This window comes from Primulina tabacum, chromosome 16 (assembly GCF_025594145.1).
Source record: "Primulina tabacum isolate GXHZ01 chromosome 16, ASM2559414v2, whole genome shotgun sequence".
Taxonomy (NCBI): Eukaryota; Viridiplantae; Streptophyta; class Magnoliopsida; order Lamiales; family Gesneriaceae; genus Primulina; species Primulina tabacum.
In genome coordinates, this window is record NC_134565.1 from 4,438,135 (window position 1) to 4,455,299 (window position 17,165).

The 17,165-nt window shown below is 34.5% G+C and overlaps 2 protein-coding genes across 2 annotated transcripts; both read left to right on the forward strand.

The window, feature by feature from the left end:
* The first annotated feature begins 8,587 nt into the window (after window positions 1-8,587).
* LOC142528283 (uncharacterized) lies at window positions 8,588-9,536 on the forward strand. The gene is made up of 2 exons (XM_075633329.1): window positions 8,588-9,263; window positions 9,358-9,536. The coding sequence occupies exons 1-2, from the start codon at window positions 8,588-8,590 to the stop codon at window positions 9,534-9,536; spliced, it is 855 nt and encodes a 284-aa protein (XP_075489444.1).
* LOC142528284 (uncharacterized) lies at window positions 9,537-11,183 on the forward strand. The gene is made up of 3 exons (XM_075633330.1): window positions 9,537-10,407; window positions 10,489-10,988; window positions 11,070-11,183. Exons 1-3 carry the CDS (start codon window positions 9,537-9,539, stop codon window positions 11,181-11,183), a joined length of 1,485 nt encoding a protein of 494 aa, XP_075489445.1.
* The last annotated feature ends 5,982 nt before the right edge of the window (window positions 11,184-17,165 follow it).

A 17,165-nucleotide genomic window follows, 5' to 3' on the forward strand; every position in this document is an offset into this window, starting at 1 on the left:
GAGTTTATGGCAGATGATAAGATGTGGAAAATCCAATGACCACAAGTCCATTTTCCATATACATTCCAGTACGAATGTTGTATGAACAATATAAGGCAGAATACTTTGCTGCTTATATTGATTCAGGTGCTGGAATCTGTACAGCAAAAAGAGGTGTTTTTCCAAATAATTTGGAAGAAGAGTTACCAAAGATTGCTGGAAGAGATTTTTCCAGAAGAATCTTAATCTTATGTAAAGGGATTAAGATGACAGAAATCATGATTGGCGGTGTTGGACAAACACCTTGGTACAAGGTAAAAACACCACCAATCTATTTTCATGATACAGGAGCTGACATATTGTTAAGAAATAATTTCCTACAGATGTTCAAGTCCTATACTCAAGAAAATGAGACTAGAAGATTAGTGTTCACAACACCCTGTGATCACAAAATCATAATCCATAGACTACGAGAGGCATTTTACAGAAAATTGCCGATCCAGTTTCGCAGCAAGCGTGGTGATTCAGGACAACTTCTGAACCCAAAAATGAAGGATTCTAGACGGTTTGGAGAAACAATGCTCCAGTTAAGAGCAGATCAAGTACTCCAACCAGAAGATATAGAATGCCTTAAGATAACTCTACAAACAAATGAAGTAGAGTTCGAATCTAAGGTATCATTGGAAGATGTCAAGAAAAGGATCAGAGAAAATTACAATGAAGATCCCTTGGCATGGTGGGACAGAAATCAACTCAAAGCTTGCCTTAAGATTAAGGAAGACAAAGAGTATGAATTTGTCCGTTGCAAGCCTATCCCAATGAATATAATTGATTAAAAGGATATGCAGATTATAATAAAGGAACATTTGGACCTTGGTTTAATCAAAGCAAGGTATGTCACCATATAGTAGTCCAAGTTTCCTGGTAAGAAATCATGGTGAGATAAAAAGAGGTAAACCCAGATTAGTTATTAATTATTAAGAAATTAATAAAATTCTGGAGTTTGATGGGTATTTTATACCAAGCAGAGAACATCTAATTAGTTGCATACGTAATGCAAAGATATTCTCTATATTTGATTGTAAGTTCGGATTTTATCATATTCGGATGGAGGAAGGAAGCAAGAAATTCACAGCTTTCTCCTACACCTCAAGGACATTATATTTGGGAAGTGTTACCAATGGGATTGGCTAATTCACCCCAGATATTTCAAAGGAAAATGGATAATATTTTTAAATATTATTTTAAGTTTATGTTTGTTTACATTGATGATGTTTTAATAGCATCTAAAGATATGAATGAACATGTTAAGCATTTGGAGATTTTCTCTAATGTTTGCAAGAAAGAAGGACTGGTTTTATCTGAAAAAAAAGCAGTCATTGCTACAAGAAAGATTGAATTCCTCGGAATTGAAATCGATGAGTCATGAATAATTCTGCAAAATCAAATAGTTGAAAATGTGCAGAATTTTCCAGAAATTTTCAAAGACAAGAAACAACTTTAAAGTTTTTTAGGAGTTATTAATTTTGCTGGGATGTTTATCAAAAACCTAGCAAAACACAGGAAGGTGTTCAGTCCATTATTGAAAAAAGATACAAGATTTATATGGACAAAAGAACACACAGAAGAACTTGTCCAGTTGAAGAAGATTTGTAAAGATCTTCCAAAAATGGCGATTCCTCAAGATGAAGATGATCTGGTATTATACACATATGCCAGTGATCATTGGTGGGCAGCAGTTCTTACAAAGCTCACACCAGATGGAGAATAACCATGCAGATATTGCAGTGGGTTATTCTTAGATGCAGAAGCCATTAGATGGCATATCAACGAGAAGGAATTTTATGCAGTAAAAAGGGCTTTTGAAAAATGGCCATTATTCTTACTTGCTAAGAAATTTACTTTGAAAGTTGATAATACACATGCGAAAGATTTCTTAAGGAATAGAATTGAGTCTAAACCGGAGAATGCTAGATTATTAAGATGGCAAGCACTATGTCAGAATTATATTTTTGATATTGTGATAATAAAGTCTCATGAAAATATTCTTGCAGATTTTTAACAAGAGATGGACATCATTGACATTGATGCTATTATCAAGATGCAGAGTCATTTGAGGGAACACCTTGAAATGCTTCAAACCGAGTTCAACAAGTTGGCCGTTAACACAGAAGTTGCGGGAAGGCTACAACAAGCTGATAAGAGAATTGTCTCTGATCGAATTACAGGTTGTTTACAGGCATATACTCAGTTATGGTCTGTAATGCAAAGGCCTATCCTCCAAGGCATTGAGAAGCCATTGGTTTCCCAAATGGAGAGTTTTCGAGTACAGGACTCTATACCTGTAGCGGGGGATTCAAATACCCCTTGCACAAGTGTTAAGTCGGGATCATCACCAGATGAGTCGGCTGAAACAAAAATTGAGACTCCTGATCCTTATCTTGAGTCTTCAAGTCAACCCTTCACCTCGGGGATTGAAGAGGGAGAGATCAACCTTAGGCCTCGTATTGACAAAGGCAAATCTAAGGTTGGTACTAACGAAGCAACAATTTCTCCATTTCAGGTTTATCAACAGAATTGGGAGAAATTAAAGACAAGAATTGGCATTAACCCAGCTACCAACAGAGTTGATGTTTCAGGAAAATATCCCAGGGTATGGATGAAACCAAATTCATATCCAAATGAGGTTAAAGCATGGTATGAATTCGGAGCTCTTGCTTCAGTTTATACTACATCACCCAGCTTTCCGGAAATCTCAGGTCTACCAAAGTGGATCCAGGAAGCTGTTCACGAGACTTAGGCGAATAATGATTATTTGTCTAGAGGAGATGTTTTGGAGCTATACTTCTTTAGTGCAGCACCAGAACCAGCAGGAAAAGGCTCTCATAAAGCCTTTCATTTCATTAAGTTAAGGAGGCCGGATACAAATATTCAAAAATTTATCAAGGACCCTCCGACAGAAGAAACACCCCTGGTTGCTTCAATTACTGAAGATGACATTTCTACCAGAAGAGCTTGGGGTCTATGGGTCTGTCTCACTAAGATGGACAAAGTCAAGTTTTCATTCAAATTTTATAATAATTCAGTGAACGGTTCATTCCTGTTAAATACCATGACAGGAAAAACAACTAGTTTTGCAGAAGATTTATTCGAGAAAAAGAGAAATCTTTTGTGGAACAGCAAGCTGCCGGCCAGTAAAGAAACTCGCCGAAAATTCTGTAACATGGCACATATAGGAAGATGGTCAGAAAACATCTGCCTTGAATGCCAAAACCAGAAGGAACCTGAATTCGGTAAAGAATTCAAACCGAGATCTGATCGAAAACACTTACCGACACAAGCACAAGTGGGGATGGACCACCTTCACGTTTTCCTCGAGGACAACGAAAACCAAAGATTCCTCGACAAAATTAAAGGTGTACAGGTGATCAAGCCCACTAGCAAAAAGCAAACCCACCATGTGAGTGGAAGGACAAGGACCACCAATAATGGGTGGAAAATGACAAGGATCATTGAATACCTAAATAAAAAGGGAATCCAATGAATAAAAACAAGATAACTGGTTCCGAAATTTTCATCTATAAATAATGATAGATTGGAACCAGTAAATCACACCAAGAAAACCTAAAGAAAATGTATTTTACATATCTGAAGGTTTTAAAAAAAAGACTCAAACATGAAAGGAAGGAGCTAAAAGCCCTCAGATCATTAGCTCAAACGTTCCAAGAAGAAGGGAACGAAATTACAGCCGATCTTTTTCAAACGCATTCCTACTGGCAGTGTGGTGAAATAAAAAAATGGGAAAAATTGATGTCTAGATTAATAATCTAGAAAAAGACAGTTCAAGAAGGGACCACTCAACCACTACAGGGTCCCAAGGCAAGCTGTAAAGGCTTATGAAGATTTGAAGTCCGAATTTCAAATCCGAAGGAGCCGTCTATAAATAAGGATGCAGAAGGAAGATGAAGGCATCGATCAACCTCTTCATTTTTCTTCAAACCACTTGTAATATTTTCTCTTTAAAGTTTATGTGTGTACTGAGTTCAGCTACAATCAGTAGCTAAACAAGTTTCTCCTCCTCTACAGGAGGTTACTATGTAATAAATAAATAGTTTGTGTTTGAATAAAGAGATCTTTGCTCTTAGCCCCTCTCATGTATTATTTTCAAAATTTTATCTTCTACTGTACACTCTAAGGTAGGAAACGAATTAGAGTTGTGCCAAGTACTGCTGAAGGAATCTACGTCGGTAACCATCGGTTGCGATCGCGTGGTTGGGCTGTGAGGAGCAGTCTGTAAAATACGGTGGATATAACCCGGTGGTACTCCGGTCAAAAAGGTAAAAGATTTAATTTATTTTACGGAAGCATGATGGGCCATTATTTACATAAGAAAAACCAATTATTCAAAATATAGATATAAGGGTAAATTTGAAAATTTAAAAGAAATGGGGAGTTGAAACAAAGTTTTAGTAGGGTAGGGAGTAAAGAGAAAGTTAAGAATGGGTATAGGGATTTTTTGACAAGTTCCCCATTTCTCAATAGGTAAAAACGAATTATTATCCAATAAAAAGCCAAAGGAAAGGAAAACTTTGAAAATAAAATATCACGACAAACTCATCAGATCGGTTTATACTAGTTGTACTTTATAGTACTTCTCAATGTTTTGATGTAATAACGCAAGCATATTTTCTTTTTCTAATGAATAATTTTTTTTAAAAAAAAATTAAGTTTTTCAACTCCAGATAAAAAAATAAAAATAAAAATCCATCATCATCGAGCAACTACATTTTCAAATTAAAAGGAAAATAAAATAGAAAGATATCAAATATAAGTAAAATTTTACAATATTTTTTAACAATAGAAGGTTATAGAACTATCTTCACACTTAACTTCTATATAACACAAAAGAGTTCCAAAATATGTTATGCACATGTGTACAAAATTCAAACAACATAAGTGATGTCTTCCGGGTAAATCAGGTGAGCAAAGTTGAGGCGATCTACCGGATAGTGATGATAGTGTTTAAGGAAAATGAGTAAGGAAAGGATAGATCTTGTGAGAAAAATATATCTCTGTAATCTTGGGCTTCTACCGTGACCTGCAAACAATGAAATGAACTCGTGAATGGGCTCCAGAGGAGTGTCCGACGTATCTACTCCGATGCTTAAGTCAGCAGGTGAAGAAGAAAGTGAAATGGCTTGTATATGTGTGAATATACGTGGGTGCTTAAGAATTCAAAGTTCCAGAATCTGTAAATGAAAAATATACATGCAATTTATAGGAGAAAATCTCATGATTACCTAGTTTTCACTGCCCACCTACTAAGTATGGTAAGGCAGCTGTCCATACTCTGCTTCTGATGACTTCTTTGACACATCAAACCCATGTTGTTTTGACAGAAATGATTGCCAAGCATAAGGTAACCCATAGTGGTGTACTTGAGTGTGGCACACTTCTCGAGGTAGCCCGGGTAGAAAGTTCCCGGGAGCTTGTATGAGAGCCCGTGCTCTTGATTGCTCGGGGAGAAAATATCCCGGGTAATCTCATACTCGGCTGCTGAAGAAAGTGATCTACATATTGATTCTGTTTTGGGTTATCCATTTAATATCCAGGGTCATCTATGACCCGATCTCTTATGGGGTATCAATAAGTTTAATTAAGTTTGTTTTTTGGTACTTTAAAATAACTGATGGAATATCGAGATAATTTTGTTAATAGTTTATATCGTTTGCCTACGAATTTTCAGGATTGAATTGGTGCAAATGACTGTACTGACATCAAAGCATCAATACCATGCCACTTGCAAGTTCCATTTATTGTTAGAAAAGTTTGTCCAACTCAAAATGTAACGGTGACATGTGATTTTGATGTGTGTTTCATGTTTGTGTCGCTTGGTTGGGAAGGGAGTGCTCGTGACAGTATAATCTTCTATTTGGCTGTAAAATATGCTTCAAAGAACTTTCCAATGCAACCTAGAGGTTCGCATTTCGATTATATTTTTCTTATGTTCGTGATTTTAATTATGAAATCACTTTGAACATCTTATGGTGTGTTCTTTAAACTGTTTTGGTTGCTTCGTGAATAGGTGTATCTTTGAAATCACTTTATATATATACTATGTTTTGTATTTTTGTTAGAGTAGGTGTTCAGCGAACCAAATTATTGCTTGTGTTTTTATTGACTCTAATGTAAAAAAGATCTTTATTTTAATAATATTTTATGGTTTTGTTCAATTATGACATTATGTTTTATATGTATACTCATGCAAGATGCATAGAGAAAGTTCTTGAATATAAAATAGGTACTATTAGGTCTGTCTCTCAACATAAGATAATGAAATTCATTAGGAAGTGTACCGTATATTCTAAACAGGTTTCTAGTCGAATCAGACGCTTAAAATAAGAATAAAAGTTGCTTGAGCTTGAGACTGACATATGTGATATAAACGTCATGTTTCATTGATAAGGACATAAAGATGTTCATTCATACAGATGAGTGATAATTTGATGATGAACTGAACAATCTTCCATCGAACTGTCAAAGTGGTTATCACTTATCGATTTGAATAGTCCACGGTTGTGGCTATATACTACTAGTCATTTGACTCGGGACAACGTAGAGCTATATGTAATATCATGCACTTTGATCTGTTTACCGACTCCATTGAGGGTCATCAGGTGGTAAGGTTGAATGTAGTTTCGAAATACGTAGAATCAAATGCATTGTAGTCGAGGATTCGCCTTTTGCCTACGAGTGAAGATATCTTATGTGATCTGATCAGTTAATAGTGCAAGGAGTCTCTGGCCAAAGTAAGAAATGTGTTTTAAAGAAATGTGTTTTCCTAGTTGCACATTCCATGCCACCATTAGTACTCAAAAATAAATCACATCGTTATCGAATTCATATTCAACTCTCGATATATCAATGGTTGCATATTCGATCGGAATATATGTGTTGCAGAGACCGTACTATACACTAATCATAACTAAAGTTCTTGCAGGCACTATCAGCGATACCTAGGGGATCATAGGGTGGTGCTACTAGACGAACTTATCATGATCCGATGAGTGCAATCAGAAATAGTTTGATGGAGATCAAACAGAATGCTTATAAAGAAGTTTATAAGCTGATTCCATAAAGAAATAGAAGTTAGCTTAATAGCTAATTAAGGAAGGAAAGTGGAACTGCTTGTTTTGGTGAAGGAGTTAAATAAACTAGCAGCTTCGGTGAAGGAGTTAAATAAACTAGCAGCTGCCCAATATGATATGTAAAAATTTTGATCTTCGAAATTTCATTTTTCGTTATATGAACAAGCTTTTATCCTTGACACATCAATGATGTCAGATAATCGATTGAGGTTATAATGAGTTCACAATTATTTATTTGGTAAATTTAGAATTTACTGATTAAATGATGATATTAGTAGTGATGACTACTAATATGTACAAATTCTCATAAAATGCTCTAGAGGGGTCTAAAATTAATTAACTAAAAAGTTAATTAAATGAATTAAATAATAATTGCTTAATATGCATGTATTAAATATGCATGTGTAAACATAATAATTTATATATATATATACTTTATATGGACATATAAAATATGCGTATACATATAATATTAAATAATTATGCATTATCAACGGTTCATAAATACATAATTAATATGAGAATTTTATTTAATGAAAATCAAGAGTCTTGATGAGACATGGATTAGGAATCCTGATGGGAGAGAGATTCCTATCAGGAATCACATTCTATAAATATATCATTAGGAGGCATCAAGAGGAGCGAGGACGTAGGACAATATGGGCAAAGCTCGGCTTATGCCCAACATATATTTTTTATATTTTAGGCCTAGGTATATTTATATTTTAGGCCTAGGTATACATGTTTAAAGCCCACTTCACAAAAAACAAAAAAAAATGCATTGAATTTTAAAGTCCAATTAATATTTAAAGCCAAATTTAAATGGATAATTAAATGTGTTGATTTAAAGCTCAATTCAAAGGGTTATTAGATATAGATTGTAAACCATATTGGGAAGAAATAAAACAGTCGTTCAGTTGAAGAAAATTGCCGCACGCACGAGAAAGCTTCGGACAAAATTGAATAAACAAAATTTCTTCTAGGTTTGTATTTCAAATTTATTTTTATCAATGATATAGATTATGATTTGTAAATATTATGTTAATATGATGATTCATGATTGATGCTTCAACTTTTGCTGAAAATGTGTAAACATTGAGAATGCTTCAACTTTTATAAGACAGTACGAGAATGCTTCAACTTTTTGTACAAGAATGCTTCAACATTTCCAATATCGAGAAAGCTTCGCACGAGAATTCTTCAACTTTTGTACGTTCAGTTGAAAATGTGTAAAAATTAAAATTAGTATCTATTTTTTATTTGTTCAAAGAAGAAAAATTTGTGAAGTTTTTTATCTTTATATTAAAAATCTACATGATTTAATTTGTTTTTTTATATTTGAATTATGCTGAAATTTTAAGATTAAACTTTTATGATTAAAAAATACAAAATTTGCAATTTAAATCAAATTATAACTTATAAATTTCATTTTGATTACAATCTACAGGTGAAATATTGCGATGAAGAATCATAAAATCTTTGATTTCTTCAAAATGAAAAATGATGAATCAGCTTCAACAAGTGATTTAAATGGGCCAAATAACGCATCTCCTTTTATTTCAGAACCAGCGTCAACAAAAAAACCAAGACTTGAAAATGAGACTCTTAATGAACCACTTCCGAGTATCACTTTGCAATATGTTTCTGATCCTGGAATTCGCATCCCAATATTGAAGTATCCCATTGAACTACAAGATGAGGTAAGAAGAGCATATATTGATAAAGGGCCGATTCAGCCTATATATGATTATCCTTTTGCTGAATGTGAAGGTCAAAAGCGTAGATTCCAATCTTCTTGGTTTCAGAAATATCCATGGCTTGAATTTTCTATTGAGAAGCAAAGTGCATTTTGTTTCCCTTGTTATGTCTTTGACACTAATTCAGCACAATTTGACACATTCACTGTCAAGGGATTTAAAAATTGGAAAAGAGTTAATTGTAAAAATTGTCCTTTCAAGAGACATGAAGGATATGGGAATTCAAGACATAGCTTTGCTATGAGAAAATGGGGAGACTTGAAAAATCTTGATCAACATATTGATAGAAGATTAGAAAAACAATCTTCTGAACAAATTGAGCGAAATCGTTTGCTCTTAAAGGTGTCCATAGAAAGTGTGAAGTTTCTTGCAATGCAAGGTTGTGCTTTTAGAGGGTCATGATGAATCAGTTGACTCTAAAAACCGTGGAAATTATATAGAATTGATCAATTTGTTGGGAAGAATGAATCCAGAAATTGGTAGTATTCTAGAAAAAGCAGCTAAAAATGCAAAGTACACATCAGTGGAAATTCAAAGAGAGATTTTGAAAATTATTGCTGGTATTGTGAGAGATAAAATTCGTGAAGAAATTGGAGAAAGCAAGTTTTGTATCCTAGTTGATGAAGCAATTGATGAGTCAAATAAAGAATAAATGGCTATTATTTTAAGATATGTTGATCGAGATTGGTTCATTAGAGAACGATTTTTTGAAGTTGTCCACGTTGAAAAAACATGTGCATTAACTTTGAAAAAAGAGATATGCAATGTATTCAACCAGTACAATTTGTTGATTGAAAATCTAAGAGGGCAAGGCTATGATGGCGCAAGTAACATGCGTGGGGAATGGAATGGACTCCAAGCATTATTTCTTAAAGATTCTTCACATGCTTATTATATTCATTGTTTTGCTCATAGACTACAACTTGCTTTAGTTGCAGTTTCTAAAGAGGTTCATGATGTGTGGCGTTTCTTTTCAACATTAACTTCAGCTATTAATTTTGTTGGTTCATCTGCTAAACGTCATTTTCAATTGAAATCTATCCGAAAAGATGAAATTAATGATTTGATAGAATCGGGAGAAATTGACACTGGTACTGGAGCTAATCAAGATTGTTCTTTGATACGAGCTGGAGCTACTCGTTGGAGTTCACATTTCAACTCTGTTAAGAGATTCATTGGTTTGTTAGGTTCAGTGAGTATACTTCTTCAAGATCTTGTTGACAAAGGTCTCAATAATAACATTCGAGGAGAGGCTAAAGGTTTGTACTTGGATATAAAATCATTTGACTTTGTATTTGTGTTGTTTTTGATGCATGAAGTTTTGGGAATATCAGAAAAGTTGTGTCAGACATTACAAAAGAATGACATAGATATTTTGAATGCTATGAATTTGGTTTCTACGACTAGAATAAATCTTCAGCAGATCCGAGATGGTAGATGGGAAGAATTTCTTAGGAGTGTGATTAAGTTTTGTGAAAGTAATGATATTGAGGTAACAGACTTTGATGATTGCTACACGCGGGGTACAAAGCGTTCTTGTTAGCTGAAAAATAATATAACAGTCCATGATCACTATCATTTTGAAATATTCAACGCTGTAATAGATTTTCAGTTGATGGAATTGAACGAGAGATTTCCAGAGAGCACAATGGAACTTCTTACTCTTAGTAATGCTTTGAGTCCCGTTGATGGATTCAGATCATTTTCTCTATGTGACATTTGTTCTCTTGTTGATAAGTTTTACTACCATGATTTCAGTCAAGAAGAAAGAGAAGATTTGATGAGAGAATTAGATCATTATAAGTTTGATGTACCGCGTCATGCGCAGTTTCAGAATCTTGATTCTTTGCATCATTTGTGCCAAACATTGGCCAGAACAACGAAGTCGGTTATCTATCCTTTGATTGATAGGTTGGTTCGACTGGTTTTGACTCTTCCAGTTTCTACAGCAACTACAGAACGAGCTTTTTCAGGTATGAAACTCATTAAGACGCCACTTCATAATAAAATGGAAAATGGCCTTTTGGCCAATACCATGGTTGTTTATATAGAGAGGGATATTGCTCTGTGTATTGATACAGAATTTATCATAAACAAGTTTAATGTATTGAAAAATCGCAAAATTCGGCTTAAATAAGAATTCGGTGTGTTCCTTTAACTTCTTTTTTATTTTTATTATATGAAGTTCAAATTAATATTTAAAAAGATTCTGCCCACTGGAAAAAATAATTCTGGCTATGCCACTGAAGAGGAGGAAGATCTGTTCGTAGAGATATACAAGAAGGGTAATCTCTGCTAATCTCGGATTGGTTTAGAGTCTAGTTATATATACGATCTGGTATAAAAACTAATCACCCTATAGATGGTTTAATTCATACGATGCCCAAGGACATTTTTGAATGTCGAAACAAAAATTTAAAACTTGAGAAAACTGTACACCAAATTTTTTAATTATATTATCCTTTTGTTTAGGTAAATATTATCTAGTTTATGCAAGATATCCAAATATATCAGGATTTCTTGCTCGGTATAAAGGACACATATATCACATTCCATATTTTCAGCGTGCTTCTTCATACAACAGTAAACTTGAGACCTTCAATCACTTGCATTCAACATTGAGTGGTACCATTGAACGCATTTTTGGTGCATGGAAGAAAAGGTTTGAAATCACGAGTAACATCCCTGTCAATATTTTTATGGTCAGGTTGGATAAAATGATGGATGATATTGCACATCAATTGCATTACGAAGCATTGGTGTCCCCTTTTACTGAACACTATAATGAACATCAGAACACAATAACATTTCTTTTGCTTTCTTGTGGTCACAATATATTGTGAATGACTTTTGTGTAGTTACTGCAGACACAGACATTCATGTAAGAGTAGGTCTCTTGTGAGACGATCTCAAATTTTTATATGTGAGATGTGTTAACTCTACCGATACTCACAATAAAAAGTAATAATCTTAGCATAAAAACTAATACTTTTTCATGGATGACCCAAATAGGAGATCCGTCTCACAAAATACGACCTGTGAGACGGTCTCACACAAGTTTTTGCCATATTTCAATCACAAGAAATTCCAAATAATCATCTCTTATTTGAGTCATCCATGAAAAAATATTACTTTTAGTGTTAAAAATATTACTTTTTATTGTGAATATCGGTAATGGTTAACTTATCTTACAGATAAATGTTTGTGAGACTGAGACATACTATTAAAATATTTGGTGAATGTATATCAGATTTGTTTTCTTCTAGTTTGCATATGGATTGTAAATCTTTTTTAATTCAATAACGATTTTCGTTAACTAATTTAGATATTTTGCCTTTGCTCAAGTTTAATGGGATTGGCCCAATTAGACGAGGTACAACTTAATTATCTGATTAATTTTTATAAATATTTTTGGAGATATTTTAAAACATTGAGTTTTAAGACCTCCGAAGGGAATTTATAAAATTCAATATTTATGGTACGCTTTTGATTTCAAAAAGAATGTACGCTTTTGATTTCAAAAAGTGGATTAATATATCTATAACCATTTAACTTGAGAAAGAGTTTTAATCATCCTATCCCAATTATGTGACATATCTCTACTAATTATATTTTATGTTAAAATTATTATATTAAATCGTTAATATATGACCATGCTTTTGAATATACAATAGTTTTAGTAAGAGGTTATATTATTGCTTTGATATATAATATATCTAGTGATATAAAATGACCCACAATGTTTAAAATTTTGTACTAGGTCATATTTGTCAATTTATTTTCTTTTTGATATTTTTGCAATTTTTTAAAATTTTAAAAAGTCTTCATGCCAAGATAGTATAATGATATTTGAAGACGGTTAACTATATATAAAAACACAAAAATTCTTGTGAGATCCTCTCATGAGTCAATTTTGTGAGATTCATGACTCAATTCATGAAAAAATATTATTTTTTATGTCAAAAGTATTATCTTTCATGAAACTTATGGATTGAGTTAACCCATTTCACGGGTAAAAATTTATGAGACCGTCTCACAAGAGACATACTTAAAAAAAATATTTTTTAGTTGTTCATTAAAGACCCAAAATCGTAGGAGAAAAATAAATCGGATTTCATAAATTTTTGGAGTTAATATTTGAGTTTTATGAATTATGAACAAACTTCTAGAATAAATTAATATTTACAACAACCAGTAGGAATCTAGAAGGCATAAAACATAATAAATTTGATGGAAAAAGCTAGAAACTGGAATAAATAGATGAAAAGTGCTAGACTTTGGAATGAAAAGATGGAAATATTCCAATTGAAATAATAAAACTCGCAGAGTTACTGCTGAATCATTTTTTAGTTTGATGAGTTTGTTGTATCTCCTGTCCGTCAATTTTTCCTTGTTTTGGCCACGTACAATGTAGTTTCTCCACTCCCCAACTGCTCCACTCCCCACTATCTTCAACCACCGTTAACACTAGACTACTTGCCCGTTGTCAAACCAATTCATATTGTTTAGAATAATTGATGGGCTTCTGCCTAACTTTGTTGAAGTTTAAAATATCACTTTATTTTTACAAGGCATGGATCCTAAACGAAAAACATAAAATAAACTTTTAACTTGAGTTAAAGCCAGTAAGCCCTCGGCAATCAACAAAATTCCGACCAGCTTGGTACCTCAAAGCCAAGCACAACCTGGAAGGTTAAAATGCCAGTACGGTTTGGCATGTTAAAAATCCCAGCACAACATAGAAGGTTAAAAAGCCCATCACAATCTGACAGGTATAAAAAGCGCAGCATAGCCTGACAGATTAAAAAGCCCAGCACAGCTGGCAAATTACAAAGCTCAACCAGCTCGACACTCAAAGCCCAACACAGTTTGGAAAAATTACAAAGCCCAACTCTACTCGGAAAATACATAAGTTCGACCAACTCGACACATGTAATGACTTGAATACTTATTTTGAACAAAGTACTAATTAAGAGATGATTAAAGAGTTGTTAAATAAGTATTATTAAGGAATTGATCATAAAAGATCAACATGTTGGGATCCGCCGAATTTAAAATGGACCACCCAATCTACTTTAGATTACATTATTCCGAGAAATCCAACTAGACGAATGAGATTATAATATGTGATAGATAAGATTGATTTTTGATTTTCCGAACTATTCCAGATATAGCCTGTAAATGGAAGCGGATTTCATTTGTTTCCTACACTACTTTCCCTCATCTACTCTCTCTCAAGTTCTAGCCATATACATTAGGTTTCCTAGCCAGTTTCTAGGGCAGTTTAGTGTCGGGAAGCTTCGAAGCTAGTGTTGACTCGAAGAGGGGTTGGTGAACTGGGACACGCTGATCGAGACATCATCAACGGGCTGACGTCAAATGCATGTATAATCCTAAAGCCTTAAATAATGATTTAAAGATCATTAGGAAGAACTTTGAAGCATGTTTGGTAATTCAGGATCTGGCTTGATAGTGATTTCATTATGTTGGTATTGTCTAAGTTCAGACGAGTATACTTTCTGTCAGATTGATTTAGTGAGGTACGTGATGTACTGACTGAGATATCTAAATGTAGTTTACACACTTATATGTTGCATATTTATCTGTAGTATGATACATGTTTTACTGCTTTGATATATTAAGCATGACATATCACATTGGGCGTGATATCTTTTGAGATACACCTCGTTTGTTAGGGTCGCTCAGCCCTGTTCTATAATGTGGACGGTTGAGCATCGAGAGCTAAAGTATTCGACGGGACCTGCAGGCTCTGATGACCATGGACATTGTAGGTAAACGTCTTGATGATGAGTGTGAGAGCCAAAACATGCTTAGGACATATCAGAGACTACACACTCAGGTGCCTCTAGACTGATCATGGTTTCTGCTGTTTTATTTTTGTTATCAAGTTTAATTTTGCATGCTTATTAGTCTGTTTAGTAGTAGTTCTGGTAAGGGCTTTACAACACACAAATCCAAACTATGCTTGGCAATTGCAAAGCCCTACGAAGTTTGGCACATTATTAATTCCAACGAAGCTTGGCAGGATACAAAGCCCGACCAGCTCGGCGCCTTACGTAAGTCCCACGGAGCTCGGAAAAATTATATAAGTCACACTGAGCTCGGAAAAATTACTTAAGTCCAATGGAGTTTGACAAGGTACAAAGCCCAAAGAAGCTCGGCAAGTTAAAAAGCCTAGCACAACCTAACATGTTAAAAAAGCCCAGCATGACATGGCAGGTAAAAAAGCCTAGCACAACCTGACAGTTAAAAAAAAGTCCAGCACAACCTGACACTTTATAAGCCCAACTCTACTTGGAAACTACTTATGTAATGCACATGGGCTATCCCGATTGTGCATTACAAAAAAAGGCGGTAGAGCCCAAAAATCAGTATACGTAAAACCCATACATTTATTTAATTAATAAATGTATTTATTTAAGTTTAAAATGAGTTTTAGTCATGCATGACTTATTTAAATGCATTATTTTAAATTATTTAAGTTTAGGTGATTACGTTAAATTGTTTCTCGAGTTTCATGTTTCAGGCGATTATTCGAGGTGGGATCGAGGGAAAAGACCGGTGATGACTTTGGCAATTTTAAAATGTGGTATTTTATTGTAAGTTGAAGTCGGGATATTTTAAATAATTTATCAAGTTTTAGCATTTTTAAGCCTAAATCATTTATTTGGTACTCTTATGAGTTTTTAAAACCTTTTAAGTTTTAGCCATTGTGTATTTTTTATTATTAGGGGATTTTTTAATTGAGGGGATAAACTCTTAATTAGCATTTTTATTTATTAAATTACCATATTATATTCCCCTAATTAACTAAACTCAAAGCGCGCACACACACACTTTCACGCCTATTCACACAACACACACACAACACACACACAACACACTTCATTCTATTTTCTTAGAGAAAATATTAGGGTTCTTAGAAAAGATCAGCAGCTGCCCCCTTCCTCTGAAATTCCAGCAAAGTTTTGTTGAATTTTCTTCAAAGAAAATCGAGCCACAATCGTCCCGGACCAAGCCTCGCACCATCTCCGCTTCGGTATCTCCTGTATCGTGAGTTTCTCACATCAAAGACACATATATTCTGTTATTTCTGCATCGATCTCGTCATATTATGCGTTATGTCGTTATTTATGCTGTAAAAATACATGTGTGATATGTAGAAGTTTGAGCAATGATGTTTGGATCAATTTTGAAACAGATTTTGGATCACAAATCACGTTTTTGCTGTCTTTTCAAAAACTGCGATTTTTCGGTCGTGATTCTGAGAAAACTTTCAACACAAAAATTGTAAAACTTTTTGATACCTTCGATTTGACAGTAAATTCGAAATATTTGGATAAAAATTGAGTGAGTTATGGCGTTTTTCGTGGGACTGCTCAAACTGCATTTTTTCAGAAAATTATGTATTGATGCGTTCTTGAAATTTTATTGTTGCAGGCTTCGTTGGGGATCGACGGGTGATCGTTGCTGCATATAGGTATGCTTAGTATGATGTTGGGTTGGTATTTGGATTGTCGGGTGGTGTCGATAGGCACTTGAATTCATTATAAGCCGTAGGAAACGATTTGGGGTTAATTTCCGTGTTTTGAGTTGTATTTTGTCATAGGATGGATGTCGTTGTTTTGGGGTGGTTGTACGGGTTTGGATTCAAGGTTATAGTATCCTAGGAAGGGTCTCGAGGTGTCGACTCTTGGTCGGGATTATCGAGTTAGGAGAAATAAGCCTTGAGTATACGAAATTTTCGTTGGTTCACGCGTACCGAGTCTGCACGGACCCGTACATGGACCCTGGCACGGGGTCCGTGCCTTTGTTTCCTTGGAAGTGTCAAATTTGTGAGCCTACACGGACCCCTAGACGGATCCTAGCACGGGGTCCGTGTCCTTACTTCTTTTCGAGCATTTCTTTTGCGAACCTAGACGGACCCATACACGGACCCGGGCACGGGGTCCATGTACTTCATATTTTGGGGAAAAAATTAGACTTCCCTGCAGGTTTTGTTTTGGGGTTTAAGATAATGGTTAGTACGATGATTAAAGGAGGTCAAGTCCCGAGGGAGCTAGAATGTCATAAGCTACTTATTCACTTCGGTGGTGAGCTTGAATACCTACGTCTAAGCTATACAAGTTAAGTATTTAAAATTCATGTTAGTATGTGCAGCAGCGGCCCCAAATGAAATCCAACGAATCCCTCAACGCCAAGTAAGTATATTGACGTGCAAGAAAATATTTTCAAGTTTTTGAGGTATGCTAAATGTCTT